General features: G+C 41.9%; 1 protein-coding gene across 4 annotated transcripts in view; it reads right to left on the reverse strand.

Moving 5' to 3' along the window:
• CCNY (cyclin Y) overlaps window positions 1-14,023 on the reverse strand; it is a 126,074-nt gene extending 112,051 nt beyond the window's left edge. For all 4 annotated transcript variants that reach the window (XM_059818331.1, XM_059818328.1, XM_059818330.1 and 1 more), the window contains exon 1: window positions 13,831-14,023. In XM_059818331.1, coding sequence (XP_059674314.1) covers window positions 13,831-13,984 — 154 coding nt within the window. In that variant the 5' untranslated portion in view covers window positions 13,985-14,023. The remainder of the gene's footprint in view (window positions 1-13,830) is intronic.
• Between the last annotated feature and the right edge of the window lie 1,810 nt (window positions 14,024-15,833).

The raw sequence follows: 15,833 nt of genomic DNA on the forward strand, positions 1-15,833 counted from the left end.
CTTGTTGACATGGAGATTGCTTTGCTTGAAAGATGCCTACTGTTATTTTTAATGCTAGCTTGCAGCATCAAGATACTGTCTTTAAAAAATAAACATCTTTTATAACAGGGAAATAAGATCATTTCCATTAAGGGGAAGAGGACATATATTAACTTAAAAATAAAGTATTTTCCCCAGAGTCAGGCACAGTATTTGCAAGATTATTTAATATCCAAATAGCCTTCAGCTTTCTTCATAAATCTCATCAATCCTTTTTGTTCCATTCCATCTTTCTGGTAAACAAAGAGCTGAGGACATTTCTTTACTGCTGTCTGAGCTTGGAAACACAGTAAGTCACCCATCATTAATATATTATATTAATAAGCACAGGCATGAATACATAAAGAGTGTTATTCATCACAACAACCTTCATTTGCAAGTAGTTTTTGATTCTCCATTGTTTACTAGGTCAATGTACCACCATGGAGATGATAATGATCCCTTTTAATCAAAGGACTGAAGCTAATGGAAATAATTAATGGTAACTACCAATGTATTAGCTATTTATTTAAGATACATAGGCACGTGCCTGGGGCTAACTGCTCTATATTGTCATAGGAAAACTGTGACTTTTTCCTCCCGTCTGTTTTAAGCTCCATTAAGAAAATACACTAAACACAAGTTTATTTATGGGATCAAAAAATACTATCATGGCCCAGTCCTGGATAATAACTTCAGCCTGTTTGGGTAAGAAAGCTTACTTGTTGCAAAACAATAAACCCTGCCACAAAGGGATAAACAGAAGACAGAAGAGAAGAGAAGGACCCAATGAAAATATAGTGGGTGAACAAACAAACCAGACCCAGACAGTAAGACAAAACCGCTTTCTTGAACCAAGTCTTAGTTTTTTCTCCAAATGATAACTAAATATTGTCAACCACTTACTTCGAAGATGCTGCAGAGATCTTTCCAGCAATCAAACAGGCTCCTGGGTCAAATTATTTTCCAGATTACAGCTAGATACTACCAACTCTCTAGAAGACATCAACAATCAAACTTTATCAGAACTTACTTTCCCTATTATTTTCTCACAGATATTAAAAAAAAAATACTTGAGTTACTTGAGGAAAGAGAACTGTAGCAAGCAGTAGGAAGTTAATAGAACTATTTATAAATCACATGCAATATCCTCTCTCAAGAAGTGCTTTGTTGTACAGACAACCGAATGCTAAGCATCTTGCAAGAGCAAGCTCCACGTTCACAATTATTTTAACAAGCATTATTCTCACACAGGCCCTGTTTAGCAAACTTATCATAGGACTTAACTGCAAGATAAGAACAAGCTCAGATGCTTTAATATCACTGCAAATATAACCGCTTTACAGCTAGCAATGGACTTGAGTATATAGTTCACGGGCACTGCTGAACTGAAGCTTCACAATACTTAATTATATACTGCTGCACCCCTGCTAAAGCAGTTGTATCAGGAACTCAGTTATCTCCCCCCCCCTTATTTGATAGGTTACGTTTAACAGCTTATTTCTGGTATACCTGCATCAAAACTATTTTACCTTGATGAAAACTAGAATTAAAATCGCCATGTAAGAACTGACATCGGCTCAAGCAGGTCAGCACATTCACTTGAGATCTAGGTGCCTCCACTAATTTTTGTCACATAAATACAAGTCAAGTCATACAGCTACAGCAGCGTTCGGCAGTGTGCTGACTTAACGTGTGACATTGCCTACAGGTTTGATTAGCAGAGCATGACTGGACTGAAGGAGCTGCTTGTGGAGATGATGGCATGGCCAGCAAGTAAAGGACAGGAAGCACTCATGACCATTTCAGCAACTTTCTGCAAAACACTTTTTAAAGAAGCAGCAGACAACAGGGCTGGAGAGCCTTTCTGACCTACAGAGCCACAAACTAAAACCCTGACGTGGACAAGAGCCACAGATGAACGAAACAAAGGGAAGGAAGAGTACCAGACATGGGCCACAAGTGGGAGATGAAAACTCCCTCTCCCTCCCTGTCCCGGCAGGACAGGGCTGGGCTGCACGTGCAGCTGGACCCCAACAACCCAACAGTGACAGTGCAGCAGCCCTTCTCGCCCTGCTAACCCCCAGGATGCCAGCTGGTTTGCCAGGTAACCCTGGCAAGAACACGCCAGTCACCAGTCCCATCAACCACCTCTGAACGCAGAAGTCACACATTCCCACTCCCTCCATGCAAGGAAAAACCTTTTCAGCAGCAGACTCTGCCTTTCAATTAGACAATGCCAAATTAATCAGATTTGGGCCCCCAAATAGAAACCGAGGAGATTCCTCATTTACAGTAGGAGAGAAATGCAAAAATACATAGTTAGAGAAGATGTACATACACAGCTGGACACAATGAAGCATGGGCAGAATATCAATTACAGAGATGGTAATCACCAAGAAACTTCTTCCATGACTTGCAAATCTTAATACTGCTACTACCTAAATCTCTTTTCAGCTTTTTATTTAGAAGAAAGCAGTGTATATGCATTCCACTACTCTTTAAAAAGAAGAAACCTACACAGCCTCAGAACCTGTCTAAAGAATTAGAACTCCTGCACTGCGGTTTATTTGTAATCCCAAACTGTAATCCAGGACATAAACTCATCATAAAGAACACATTTCCAAAAGTCTTGAAGAAATTATAGAGATCAAAAAACACGTTCAATGCTACTGAAAAGACCAAAGATACAGAGGGGAAATACAAAGATCTTACCAATATATGATAGGACAAGGATTATTTTATTTGCTTGACTGTAAAACATGCAGGAGAGGTAGGAAACTAGGAATGTGCAGCACATGTTGAAATGCAAATATGTTGTAATCTATAACAGGGTTTTGAAATCAACATTGAAAGTTATGATGCCATCCTGGAGTCATCACACAGACCATGCTCTAGAATACACTGTATGTACTGTATACTTCTTGTGGCTCAAAAAGCCCAGCAAAACAGAAGGGGTCAAATAGGTGATAAGATCGGAGACAGGAACTTCTGTATGTTGTGGGTAGAAGAAGGTTGGGCTGAGAAGCACAGGCAGGAGGCAAATAAGGCAGATTATGATACCGATATAGAAAAAAAAAAAAGGGGGAGGGACAAGGAGAGAAAAATCAGACAATCTTGCTAAAGCTACAGGGACGGAGGAGGGCAATGATCAAAAAGACATATTTATCTTTCAGCTCAAAGCTAGTTTTAACATCATACTAGCAACATGATAAAGAGAGAATAACATTTTACTTTAAAAATGCTATTTTCCAAAAATATTTGTTAATTATACAATCTTAGGTACAAAGATTTCATTTAAGAACATAAAAAAAAAATTCATGGGACTGTCTGCTACCTAACGCTAGTCTGTATTCCCAAATAAGCCAGGAGGTCTAGCCTTCACTTCTGCAGCTTCCTGAAGCTCACAAATATCCCAAGGACAAATGCCATGCTGGGTTTACATCACACAGTTATCCAGCAACCCAGTAACAGAAGAGGCCCTCAGCTAACCTCAGCTACCAGGAACAGAAGGAAACAAAGACATCAATGGCATGCCCAGGACCTCACTGCCCATGCCAGTTCCATCATGCAGTGGCTTGCCCACAGAGAGCAACCAACTTCTCTTAGCATACGATGCTTGGCAGAAGTCACATTCTCAAAAAGTACCATACTTGACCTGAATAACCACCGTGCATAAGCCAGTAGTAATGCACAATTTTTTCTAGAACAACAAATACATTGATATCCATGTGAACCTATTTTAAGATAATCCACAAAAAATCAGCGACAAAAGAACTATTTATGTGCTCCATTAAGATCTCCTCTTCTTTTCTACCCACATCCATGTGTAACTTCACTGCTGTTGAACTGCAAAATTAAATCCAAAAATTAAAGCATGCACCAAGGACAAAAAGAAAGGAAAAAAAACCACCCCACACAAGCAGATATGTGAAAATATAAGAGCAGTTGTTCAATTTAAGTTCAGGTTCTCACGTAGTAACATAAAGCTTCAGTGTCTGGATTGCATAAACTGTGATTCAAATACTTGTTATAAAAATAACTGTTTGCTATATTTTTAAAAAAAAATGTGAAAAGTAAGCTCTTGACCTCGTCACAAAACATTCATTTCCAGTTAAATTTAATTTGGCAATGTCCCTTTCACTTAAATATCCATTTTGCCACGGGGAAACAAGCTACTAGATGTAGAATTTACATCACTGCTTATATATGGAATTTTAAATTATCGGGTTTTGTTTGCTTTAGCTTTCAAAGGCAATACTGGTCCACAAAACAACCAATTAGATTTCTCCTCCTGCATGTTATTTTTATCACAGACTGGGTCTCCAGGACCACCTCAGTCATAGAAATCCTCCTCCTACATAAACCCTCAAAAAAGCACACATACCCCTCAGTAAAATTACAATTCCAATTTCCTTCTATGTCTGACACAGAGAGGATAACTGTATATTGTCAATGCAGTATACTAGACACTTATCATCCCAAATGAACTATCCTAAAAGGAAGGAGGACATTTAGCTGCAGGAAGCATGGTTTGAAAGCTTAAAATACAATTGCATTTCCAAACTCCTCATACCCTTTCCACCTCCACTGACTGACTGAATAAAATGCGTATGGATTTCTGACAGGTAGGAATAGCCACAACAAAAAGCTTCCAGAACAAAGTGCCACTGAGGGCTGTGCGTTCACAGGGAGCATCAGGTGGGACTGACACATAGCTTATAGTAGAGGCACATGCAAAAGACCTGGTCATTCACTTACGAAGCTGGATTTTATCCTGATGTTTATTTTAACATTTGAACTTCAAATCTACTACATATGACCATACAGCAAGAAATGCCAAAATACTAATCAGAAGAAAGCTCCTGTATCTTCATTTCAGAATCCCTTTCCAGGAAATGTTCATTCCAAATGCAAATAAATCTATCACTGATCACTACTTAATATTCAAAACACTAGAATTTCAAACCATATATCTGAACAACTATGTCAAGAGGTTAATTATATTCCCTATTTTAATAGTGATAATGGCAGAGAAATTCAAATTAAAGTGAGATCATCCTCAACAGACATTACTGAGTTTGGGGATACAATAAATTTAAGATCCTGCCTCTAGCTGTAGTTGAAACTGTGTTAGCAACTAGAAATAAAATTCTTTCTAATAAGATCTGAAACTGTGGTTTTTCTTTTAAGTACAGGAGTAGAATAATGCACTGAATGGTTAGGCAAAACATTCTGCAATAACTGGACTTACCATTATGAATTTTATCTCTGTTGATTTCAGTTATATAGTTTCATAAACTTAATTAATAAAACCAAAATGAGTCCTTCGAAGTCCTCCAAAATGAAAAGAAACAAAACAAACAGGTATCATAAAGATCCTGATTCATTACAGCTGTGATACTATCTCCCAGATACACAGGAGACTGCAATCCTATAATAAGCAAACCAACCAATTATCTAGAAATAAAAATTTCTATTACGATTATCTGCATGTTCTTAGTCATAACTTTTTCTTTTTCTAACCTGTATTTCACACTGGTTATTTTAACAGAATTCTTTGAGTAGGAAGACGTGGGGGAGACACACACCAAATTAGGAGACTACAACTTACTGAATGTAAACAGTATATACAATGGTGTAACACACAGACAGGCTTTTTCAAGCTAGAAAAACAGATGAGATGTAAAACTCTGAACATCGGCCTAGGAATCAAGAGCTCTAATATCAGCATTTGAAATTAAAGACCTTCTTCAAGGTCTTGACATCACTTGCGTCATTTTACAAAATAACACAGCTCACAAAGCAGTTCAGAGATGTAATTACTGCTCGTAAAGCTGACTGACCACAGCGTGAAGTTTCTTTTAGCCAAAGCAGGGAAGCATGTCCTGCCTTGTTCAGGACCAGTTACAATTCCCAAACTTTGGATCTTCAGCTAATGCAATCTCCTTCCTCAGGAAAGTCAGAAGAGAGGATAAAGAAACCATAGTACATTTAAGTGTGAAATGGGCCTATTGATAAATAAATTAAAAAAAAACGTAAAAGCACAGAATGACTGCCAGTCATTCCACATACACAACCTCACATATACTCACAATTCCTAAATTACCCCCTCCTTACGGGGTTCGCATAGAAGTGAGAAAGTGTAGGATAGTATTTCAAAACATCTTAGCTGATCAAGCATAGCTCCTTTCTCATGCCGTATTATTTTCAATATCTGAAATCAATGCATTCTTTCCAGGAACAAAGATGGTAATAAGTTTCTTTATCAGTTGGAAGCATTCAGTAAGATGTCATAACACAAATAACAACACAGCAACAAAAAGGTACTGTTGCCCAGAATACCAACGTGCAGGGATAAACTGCACACCAGGAACAATCTTAAGCATGCCAATAATCCACTAATTTTGCTTCATATCTAGAAAAGGATCCCTTTACCATCAGTCTCACATCTTTATTTAGCAACAGGGCACCTTATCATGATGTTTTGGGTAACCTGGCTGTATAAAAACCTGGCGCAGTTGGCACTTCCTCTGTATCTTCTGTAATAGTTTTGTCTCCTTGCAATCCAACTTTTGAATTCAGGAATAACTCAGCAATTCCCATTCTTAATGAAATACCAATATAGCAAAGAAAAGAAGCCTTTAAAATTTCAACACAGTCTCATATTGGTTTCCATACTGTTGAAAGTAAATCTCTTCACTTCCCACCTGATACCTTCTGGATCTCAGCCACAGGTGTATAAGAATCATTTTGCAGACAAAGAAAAAAGCAAGCAAAAAGCCTGCGATACAATTTTTTAACTAAAGCTGGGTGTTTGGCTTTTTTTAAAGAAAATTATGAATGAGTAGTTGAAAGCTGACTCTTCTCCTTGCAAAGAGAGAAGTATATCACACAGATACCAGTGCAGACGCTCTTCTCCTCTAAGAACCATGGTGGAGAAGGATATGGGAAATGTTATGCAAGGTGGATGACAATTCACTTATAATCTCAGGATTAGGTCTACTCCACAAACTTGTCTTAGTATTCAAATGTTACAGTTTTCTGCAGCATTTTTACACCACAGTGACAAAAACTGCTTTTACACATACATTTTGTTCAAACCATCATAAACTATAGGACAAGAGCACAACTTTTGCAGTGCAGACTGCATCTATGATGGCATAGCAAAGGGATTTCAGCAAAATGGTTGCAACATTAGCCTAACTTAACAGAAATAGAATTATTTTGCAAAGGAATAAAGAGAGAAGTAAATAACACCAGTTAATGGAAAATGTACATTCTTGCTGATCTGAGAAACTTGTCTTAGCCGAATGTAGTCGGTCTAATAAATCCTTTAGAGCTTGCAGGCCCAAAATGTTACAAGCATGACGAGAAAGGAAACAAAAAAATGAAGGAAAAAAAAGGATTTCATGCAAATTCTACAACCAACTTTCACCAGTAATTTCTCATTACGGCCAATCACAGCTCCTTGGCCAGCTTCTATACTAGCTAAGCACTAGCCTTCAGGACAATGCTGCTGCTGCTGCTAAGTTCTTTCTCCATCCAGTTCAGGCTAATGAGCAGTCTAAATTTAAGCTAGTCCTCCCAGAAGAAGCTCAAGAGCTGCTGATGCTCAAACTGAACTGGCTAGGGGGATGGGTTATGATGACACATGGGGTCTACACAATCGGCAACAAAAGTAATTTAAGTTGAGCTCCATAAAACCATCTCTGAATTTTGGTCAACTTCTGCAAAAAGTTTCAGCTTGAAACAACATGAAAATCCCAACAGTTCATTTCAGCAAATATGGAATATTTGCTTTTAAAGTTGGATTGTAAGGAAACAAAACTGTTACAGAAGATACGGAGAAAGTAGTAACTACTCCAGCGAAGGCACCACCTAAGCATACTGCTGGGAGTATTCTACCTAAGTAAAAAATTTTTACATTTAAAAAGTATGTTAACATTTACTAGCTCTTCACATACATTTCAGAGATGTATGGCACATATATTAAATATTCTGCAGGATAAAATAAAAAAGACCACTCCATATGTCAACTAACAGATTTTAAAAGCTCTAGTTATCCAAGTTCAAAGGAAAAGTAAAGCAGCAAAAGTAATTCAGACTCATTTCTACACAGAAAGCTTAGAGAAAGGTTATACATTGTTTATGTTGTCCGTTTGTAAAGTGTATTTCATATTCTTGCAAAGATATTATCCAAGGAAGATATTTAGACTATGCCTGATCTGCAGCTGGCTGGCAGGACAAGGACAGCTAGTAGGTAGTGCTAGGCACTGCTAGCTTATTCCCCTTCCAACCTCATGCTACATTACAGAGAGCAGCTAGAAAAAGACATTCACAGTGTCAGGAAGTTGCTGCATGCATGCCGCAACCAGCATCTCACGTCTTTCAGAAAGTCATGTCCCACCATGTGGGTGCCAAACTTCAGGACTGCTTTTTGTACTGTCTGACCTTGAGCAAGGCCTGAAAATGCAGTAAACATACCCTGAAAGTCTGAAAAACCTTCAGTAAGCACATAAAATTAGGTAAAGCAGCTATGACCACACAGTGGACAGCTTTCCATTCCTTTTGTATACATTATTCTTATTACATGTAAAATCTAAGGAAAAAACCTACCTCAAAATACAGCAGTCCTTCCATTTTCAGAGACCAATAACTTTAAGCCTTGTCATTCTGCTTCAAGTACCACTTTACCCAGCCGAGACTGCTGATCTTGTATAACTCACTTTCAAAGAAAATATTAATTGCACTAATAAAATTGATTAGAAATAAGTTCAAATATGATTAGTCTTAGCATGTGTGCATCTGAAAGATTCTATAGCTAAATATGAAAATACTGACTTCATAAAGGGTGTAAATTTACTGATTTGATGTGGACAATGTGAAAGTGAGGTTTTAGGATGGCTTCATACAACATGATGGTGCCTCTTTGAGAAGCAGGGCACAGCACAGAATAAACAGATGAAGAAGCTGACAGTGGAAGAAAAAAAGAAAGCTGTGAGGTATGCATCACTAGCAGCATGCAGTATAGGATTAAGTTCAGCGATGTAGGCCACAGCAGGCTCTATTTTTAATTTTTTGATGCACAAGATTGCAGTTGTACCTTGACACATGACCTCTGACAAACGCTTAGGTACGTAATGCAAACAACAGTACTGAAAAGCATATAGATCACCTCTGTGCAGGAATTCTGGCTAAGGGAACAAGAAAATTTTTGAAAGAGACTTTTCTGTAAACCAAATAGACTTTTTTTTAAAGAAGGGCTATCCTTTTATGATCCAGGTGTTGGCAGGAATGCCTGTGTGCAGCATATTAGATCTTTAATTTGCTTCTGAAGTGCTTATATCTTGACTTTTGTGAATGTAGGTCAGTTCCTTCACAACGTGCAACCTATCATGCCCTAGTTCTTGAAGACACCAGTATTCCCTTTCAGCAAAATTTCATGAGGTATGTGGGGCAGACATTTTAAGGTTTGCCTGTATTTTGCTAAAATCTCATAATTCTTATAAAACCCAGTAGACAGTGATACACAAATACTAACGAACCTCATTTCAGAGAGTCCCATATGCCAGTTTCAACAAGGTGGAGAAACAAATATGTATACGAACAAATAAATGGCTTTTAAAAAAGCAGTCCATTCTTAGGAGCCTGTGCATTATGCAGCAAAAAATTAACATGATTGGCCCATAATGAAAAGGGCTGAAGAGGTTTATCAGTGATGCACAGTTGCACAGGATGACATTATCTGAGCTAGCAATGAAAAATGACCTAGTGATATTAGCAGGAGTTTACAAAGCAGGGGTGGGGGGAAGAAAAGAAAGGGAAGGATGAGACAGGGGAGGGGCTAATCATTATGAACGGTCTTTCCTTCAAATCGCCTAGGAACTCTCCATTTAGTCTCTATTTCAAGAACAACCTTTTGGCCAATTTCATTATAGGGTATCAGCTTTGCTTCATGCCTTTGTATTTGTGGTAAGACATCTCCTTTGCCCCTCCCTACAGCTCCATACTTGAAAAGCTTATTACAGAAATCAGGCTTCAAACAGAGAAATCACATTTGAACACATCAGCACATGCTGCTTTTTCTCAAGTTAAACCAACAGTGGGCCTGACTGTGTGACCTGCTGACATGAAGAATAAGTGGAGTCTAGACTACAGACAGTCCAGCTAGCCAGGATTTAAACAATGCATACACCAAGATACTTACACACACAGAAATTAATATGCAAGGTTTCTACCATTTTTACTTACTGTTATCATTAACACTGCTGCAAAAAAATGGCTTGATGGCAAACAGATAGAGCTAGGAATCTGCAAGTCTTGAATCCACTGCCTAATTTTCTTAAAGTAAATTTTTAAGTGTGAAGCACTGAAAAATGTTGAAGCTCCCCCTTAGCAATAAGTCACCAAAAACAGACGGTAACCTCTGTACGTTACAATTATCCTCCTGCTCTTTCTCGGAAAAAAAAAAAAGTAAAAATCTGTTAGGTGTTCTTCATTATCATGAGCCTGTACAAACAAACAAAAAAAAAAGAAAGAAAAGAAGCATTCTGGTGACTGCACAATATTTAAAGAGGCAATTTTGCACATGTGTGGATTTTTATAGAAGTCAGGTACCTTCTTAGAAATTGGGGGGGGGGGGGGGGGGAAGGAAGGAGAAATTCAGCATTATCATTCTCCAGAATAAGTCATTTGATAAAATCCTCCTAATCAAATCTCTTTCAAAACTCCCTTCTATTTCAGATATCACTTCATGAACAGTTGTTAAATATTACAGAAATTGAGATTTTCTGACAAGGTACCAGTGACATAGAGGTAAAATCTTGCTATAAAACCCATCCCGACTGAAGTAGAATTCGTCCAACCATTCTTTGAAAAACTGCTACTGGATTGGGTATTGAACTTGAATTATAGGAGACAATTCAAAGGCATGATCTTGAACACAGATTTGACGAGTATTTCCTTATGAAGTATATAAGACTCGCAAACTTCAAACAGTTCCACTAATACTAAAACTTCCAGTTAAATCACTTTTAAAGGTTTGACATCCCTCTCTCTTTTTCTTTCTCCCTCTCATACTGCCAGAAATGGGCCCTGCAACAGTGAAAAACACTCATCTCTTAAAAGCTTAAACAGCCCACAGCTGATTTAAAGGTTCTAAAAGTTCTTGTCTTATTCAAGCAGCTTTACCCACTCCAAAAAATAAAATGTTTCATGAATTTCCATATGAGCATGAAGGCAACATCCACATGAAACATACTAACTCAGACACCGCATGTCATGATTTATTACAGTCCCCAAAAGTACCACTCACAAGGTAAATGCTTGCTAGGGACACGAATTTGCAGTTTCAGAGCCTGACTGTCACTGCCACATGTACTGAGCTCGATGGAAGGGCTCTCACTTGAAGAACAGCAAGCAACATAAATTCAAAGTGTCAAAAAGGTTTCCTTCAAGTGCACCACTTTGTCATCAGTTATTTTAAATTTTAAAAAAAGTACATTTGGCAACAATTTGAGAAACTCTTTGAAATACTTTATGATTTGCAGGAACACTACGGAATCAACATCCAGCATTTTCTCTTCATAAGACAGATAACCAGACTATTGATATTTCATTGTAAAGAACATCACTGTAAAATGATAAAAATATCATTAGAGTTCTCTATTGTGAAGGTTTTTTTTCCCACCCCAGTGTCTCATCTGTAAACATCTGTAAGCCGTACAACTTCAAACAATCTAACAAGAAAAACATAATAGCTAGTCTAATAGGAAATAAAATTTCAGAAACACAGTATCATCTTATTACATTTAGTAATCCATCTGTCATCTTTGACCAAAAGACCTCCAGTGAATATGACTCCAGGGTAACAGACCTGCAACAAAGCACACTTCAAAAAGCTGTTTTACCCAAAGTATCTCCAGTTGTTTTATGTGTACAGATATTTATTGTCTATCAGTCTCCTCAGTGAAAACTTATTTCTCAGACTCTGTCCATAAAAAGGAGCAAGAGTAGGGTAAGGCACAAAAAGGAAACCCAAAATGGTTTGCTGTTTTTCAGAATTAAAGACAGCTTGCCCATTTGAAAATGCGACACTGCACCGACAACAATCCCAGATCAAAACCAACAAAATTGAAAAATAAATAATACAAAAGGGATTTTCTGTGTTCTAACAACAGGTTACGACTCCAGGCTTGAAACATGCCACACTTTAAAGGAGAAGAGAGACAGAACACACATGTGCCTTGATCCAACAAATGAAACAACCAACCAATAGGTTTTTTTGGGGCAAATAACTGCTAAGATGCAGGAAGTTATCTGCATTACATGCATTATTTTAACAAGCACACATGCACTTACTATTTCCACCTATGCCCTTCTCCCCCATTCAGAAAAAAAACACCTCAAGAACAAGGCACAAAACCCACGTATCTCTGACCAAAAACTGTACTGCAGATTGTGTTGGTATAGATGGAGAAATCCGTACCATCAGAGAGAGCTGCATGCTGCTATGCTGGACAACACTGGTGTTGGAAGAATTAATCATTCATAGATCAACAATTGGTTCTTTCATCTCCCTGGTTTTCTCAGACCAGACCATTATTTTTTTCCACCTACTGCTCCTGTTACACTCCAATTTTTCAGCTGCATGTAGCAAAGACATCTGAAAAACATTCATATTTCCAGAATGTATCTCATTAAAAGAAATAATCTTAACAAGAGAGGGAATCTATGTGCTTCTACGGGCTTCATAACTTCACTAGCGTCAAGAACTGACTTAACATAAAACTCTAATAAAATCACAATCAAATAAGTTATGAAAAAAATGTGGAAGGCAAATTGAAATGCACCGAAGTCCCTCTTTCTGGCTTTCTACCAAAGGCAGTTCATGTAAACTAATCCATGAGATAGCTGACCTTTTACCAAGTAAAGTTTTAGGACTAAATGCTTCAGCTAATCAGAAACTAAATTACATGTATACATTAAACCACATCTTTAAAATTAAGCTGTATTCTGGTTAGCTGAAACAGCGGCACATTCAGTCATTACTAAACCAACGGGAATACGGCTTTTCTGAATATCACTGCAGAGAGAGGGAGAGGGAAAGGAGGTATTCATGATTTCAAAGAGCAGTGCCTCATCATGACAGTAACGGGGGAAGAAAAAGTCACTGAAAGAGAAGGTTGTCATGGGAAACATTTCTCCCACTTTTATTGCTAGCTGGGTTTGTCCTTTAAATTGTCACCCCTGCAGAGGCCTGGCAGGTGACATACCCGGTGGGTGACGCTAGCTCGGTACAGCACGGGCTGCGCTGCCCAGCCCTGCGAAGAACGCTTCCCTGGGCCACATCCGAACCCCGAGATTTGCGTTTGGGTCAGCCGGGCCTCCGCGGTGCGGAGCGTGTCAATAATGCCGCCTCAGGCCACCCTGGAGGGAGAAGGGTCTGGGCAGCGCAGACCCGGGACCGAGCGGCTGCACCTTGCCAGAGGATGCGGCGGGGGGGATGCTACCCAGCCCTCGCTGGAAGGGTCCCACACCGCCACGCACCTCTCCCGGGGAAAGGAGCAGCTCTAGGGGATAAATCCCGTGCAGACGTAGCGAGACACCCCCCTGAGCCCCACAAGGGCAGACACAGGGACCGCAATCGGGCCGCCGCGGCGTGGAGGGGCACGGTGTCAGGGCAGCGGGCTCAGCGCCCTGGCAGAGCCCCACCCGCGGCGGGAGCCGCCGGGACAGGGCCGTGGCCCCGCCGCAGGGAGGGGAGGGGAAGGGAAGCGGGGGCTCCCCGGGCCGCCCGCCCGCCCTCACCGTCGATGTTCTCCCGGTCGCTGATGTGCTGCAGGTTGCAGCCCGTGTCCTCCCGGCTCAGCTCGGCCTCGGGGCGGTAGGACTCCAGCCGGGAGTGGGCATTCCTGCGCAGCTTGGGGCTGGAGGAGACGCAGCAGGAGGTGGTGTTCCCCATCTTCTCTGCCCGACCCCGGCCCGGCCCGGCTCGGGAGGAGGCGAGGGGCGGCCGGTCAGCAGGGGCGGCGGGAAGCCATGGGCAGCGGCGGAGACGAGGGGGAGCGGCGGGGGAAGAGGCGGCGGCTGCGGCGCCCTGCGGCTGCACTCGCCGGCGGATCCCCCCGGCGGTTCATCCGCGGAGGCAGCCCCGCAGCGCGGCCCGCCGGCGTGGGCTGCGGCAGCTAAGCCCTCCTCCGCGGGCAGGCAGCGCAGGGCCCGCCGAAGCACAGCCCCATCGCCAGCGGCGGGGCCGCCGCGCTCCTCCCCCGCCCCCGCGCAGCCGCCGGGCCCGCTCCACGCACGCACCCACGCGGCAGCGCCGCAGCCTCCGCGGCAGCCGCAGCCAGCAGCAGCGGCGGCAGCAGCGGCAGCAGCAGCCGCCCCGGGCGGCCCCCGCTAACCGGTTCCGGTTCAAGCGGGCGGTAACGCCTCCCGCCAGGCGGGCTGCGAGAGCGGCAGTCGTTAACGTGCCCGCTCCCGGGGGGCGGCGGTGCCGGCTTGGCGGAGGGGGGCCGCCCCGGCAGCCACCAGCGCTGCTGGCAGAGCGCGCCCCCCCCGGGGGCTCCCGCCGCGCTGAGGGGGCTGCGGCCCGCCGCGGCCGTGCTGCCAGCCGGCGGGAACCCAGCCCTCCTACTTCCAGCGTCCGCAGTCACCCTGCGCGCATATATGTACGTTTTTACATAAGAGCAAAGCCCGCTGTTTGCTAAAGGAAGCGAGGGGGTAGCGGCTGCCTGGCTGGGCGCTGCGCGCGTCCTTCTCCCAGAGGGAGAGGCGCGCGGCTGGGTGAGCCCTGGGCGCTGCCTCTGCGGTGCTGCCGGCCCGGGGGGGAACGTGCCTCAGGAAAACCCCTCCTCGCTTCCCCAGCACGTCATCCCCGTGGAAGCCCTGCATGGCGGCCCGCGTCTTCTCCCTTTCGCCGCGGATCTAGGCGCCAACAGCGTGGCGGCCAGAGCCCGACCAGGCACGCCCGCCAAGCGCAGGGCTGAGCAGCCTGCATGCAGCTGCCAGCAGCAGATTTCCACCGACGTTTCTGGGCTTTTTAAAGCATGTACGAATTCTCCGAGAACTTGTTACCAACTCCTTTAGACTGACGGTGTCAAAGATAACTGGCCAAAGAGGAAGGAGGGTGTGTAACGTGCCTTTACGTACTGCCTTCCCTCTGTTCAGAGTTATCCCGGTCAAAATCCACTTTTTCGGTATCCGTGTAATGCTAAAGATGGGGACTGCACATGGTTTTCATCAGTGGTTTTTTTTCATTTTTAGAATCTCTGTAATCTAAGCAAATCTCATGACTACTGGAGGTCTGAGTCATGGTAGTTGAATGGTTACACTGATAATTTGATAACAGAAAAACACATTTGTCTGTTTATAAGAAATGCTTTGACTTAGAGCCCTGTGTCCGGGGAACCATTACTTGTTACTCTACCAGGCATCTCATGATAGCTGATGTTTTCATGAGATCTGCTCAAGTCAGATGACTGCATGAAAGACTTCCAAGTTTTCATCCTACGTTTTTTTTCAGATCACACATTGCAAAGAAAAATTAATTTCTAATTTTCAAGTATCTTTGAATGTTTATTTGATGCAAATGTACCATAGTGGGGTACAAAGAAACAACAAGAAAGAAAAATAATGTTGGGGTTTTTAAACTATTTTAGGGATGTTTTCTGTAACTAATTATGTGACACACACCCCCAAGCACAGATGGGCAGCAGTTTGTGAGTTACATTGTCCCTTCGTGTTTGAGTAACTCAAGATGAATAAGACTAGGTTTAGTATCTTTTGAGTATTAGTGTCTTCAGTAGTTT

This window comes from Gavia stellata, chromosome 6, assembly GCF_030936135.1.
Source record: "Gavia stellata isolate bGavSte3 chromosome 6, bGavSte3.hap2, whole genome shotgun sequence".
In the NCBI taxonomy this organism is placed as follows: Eukaryota; Metazoa; Chordata; class Aves; order Gaviiformes; family Gaviidae; genus Gavia; species Gavia stellata.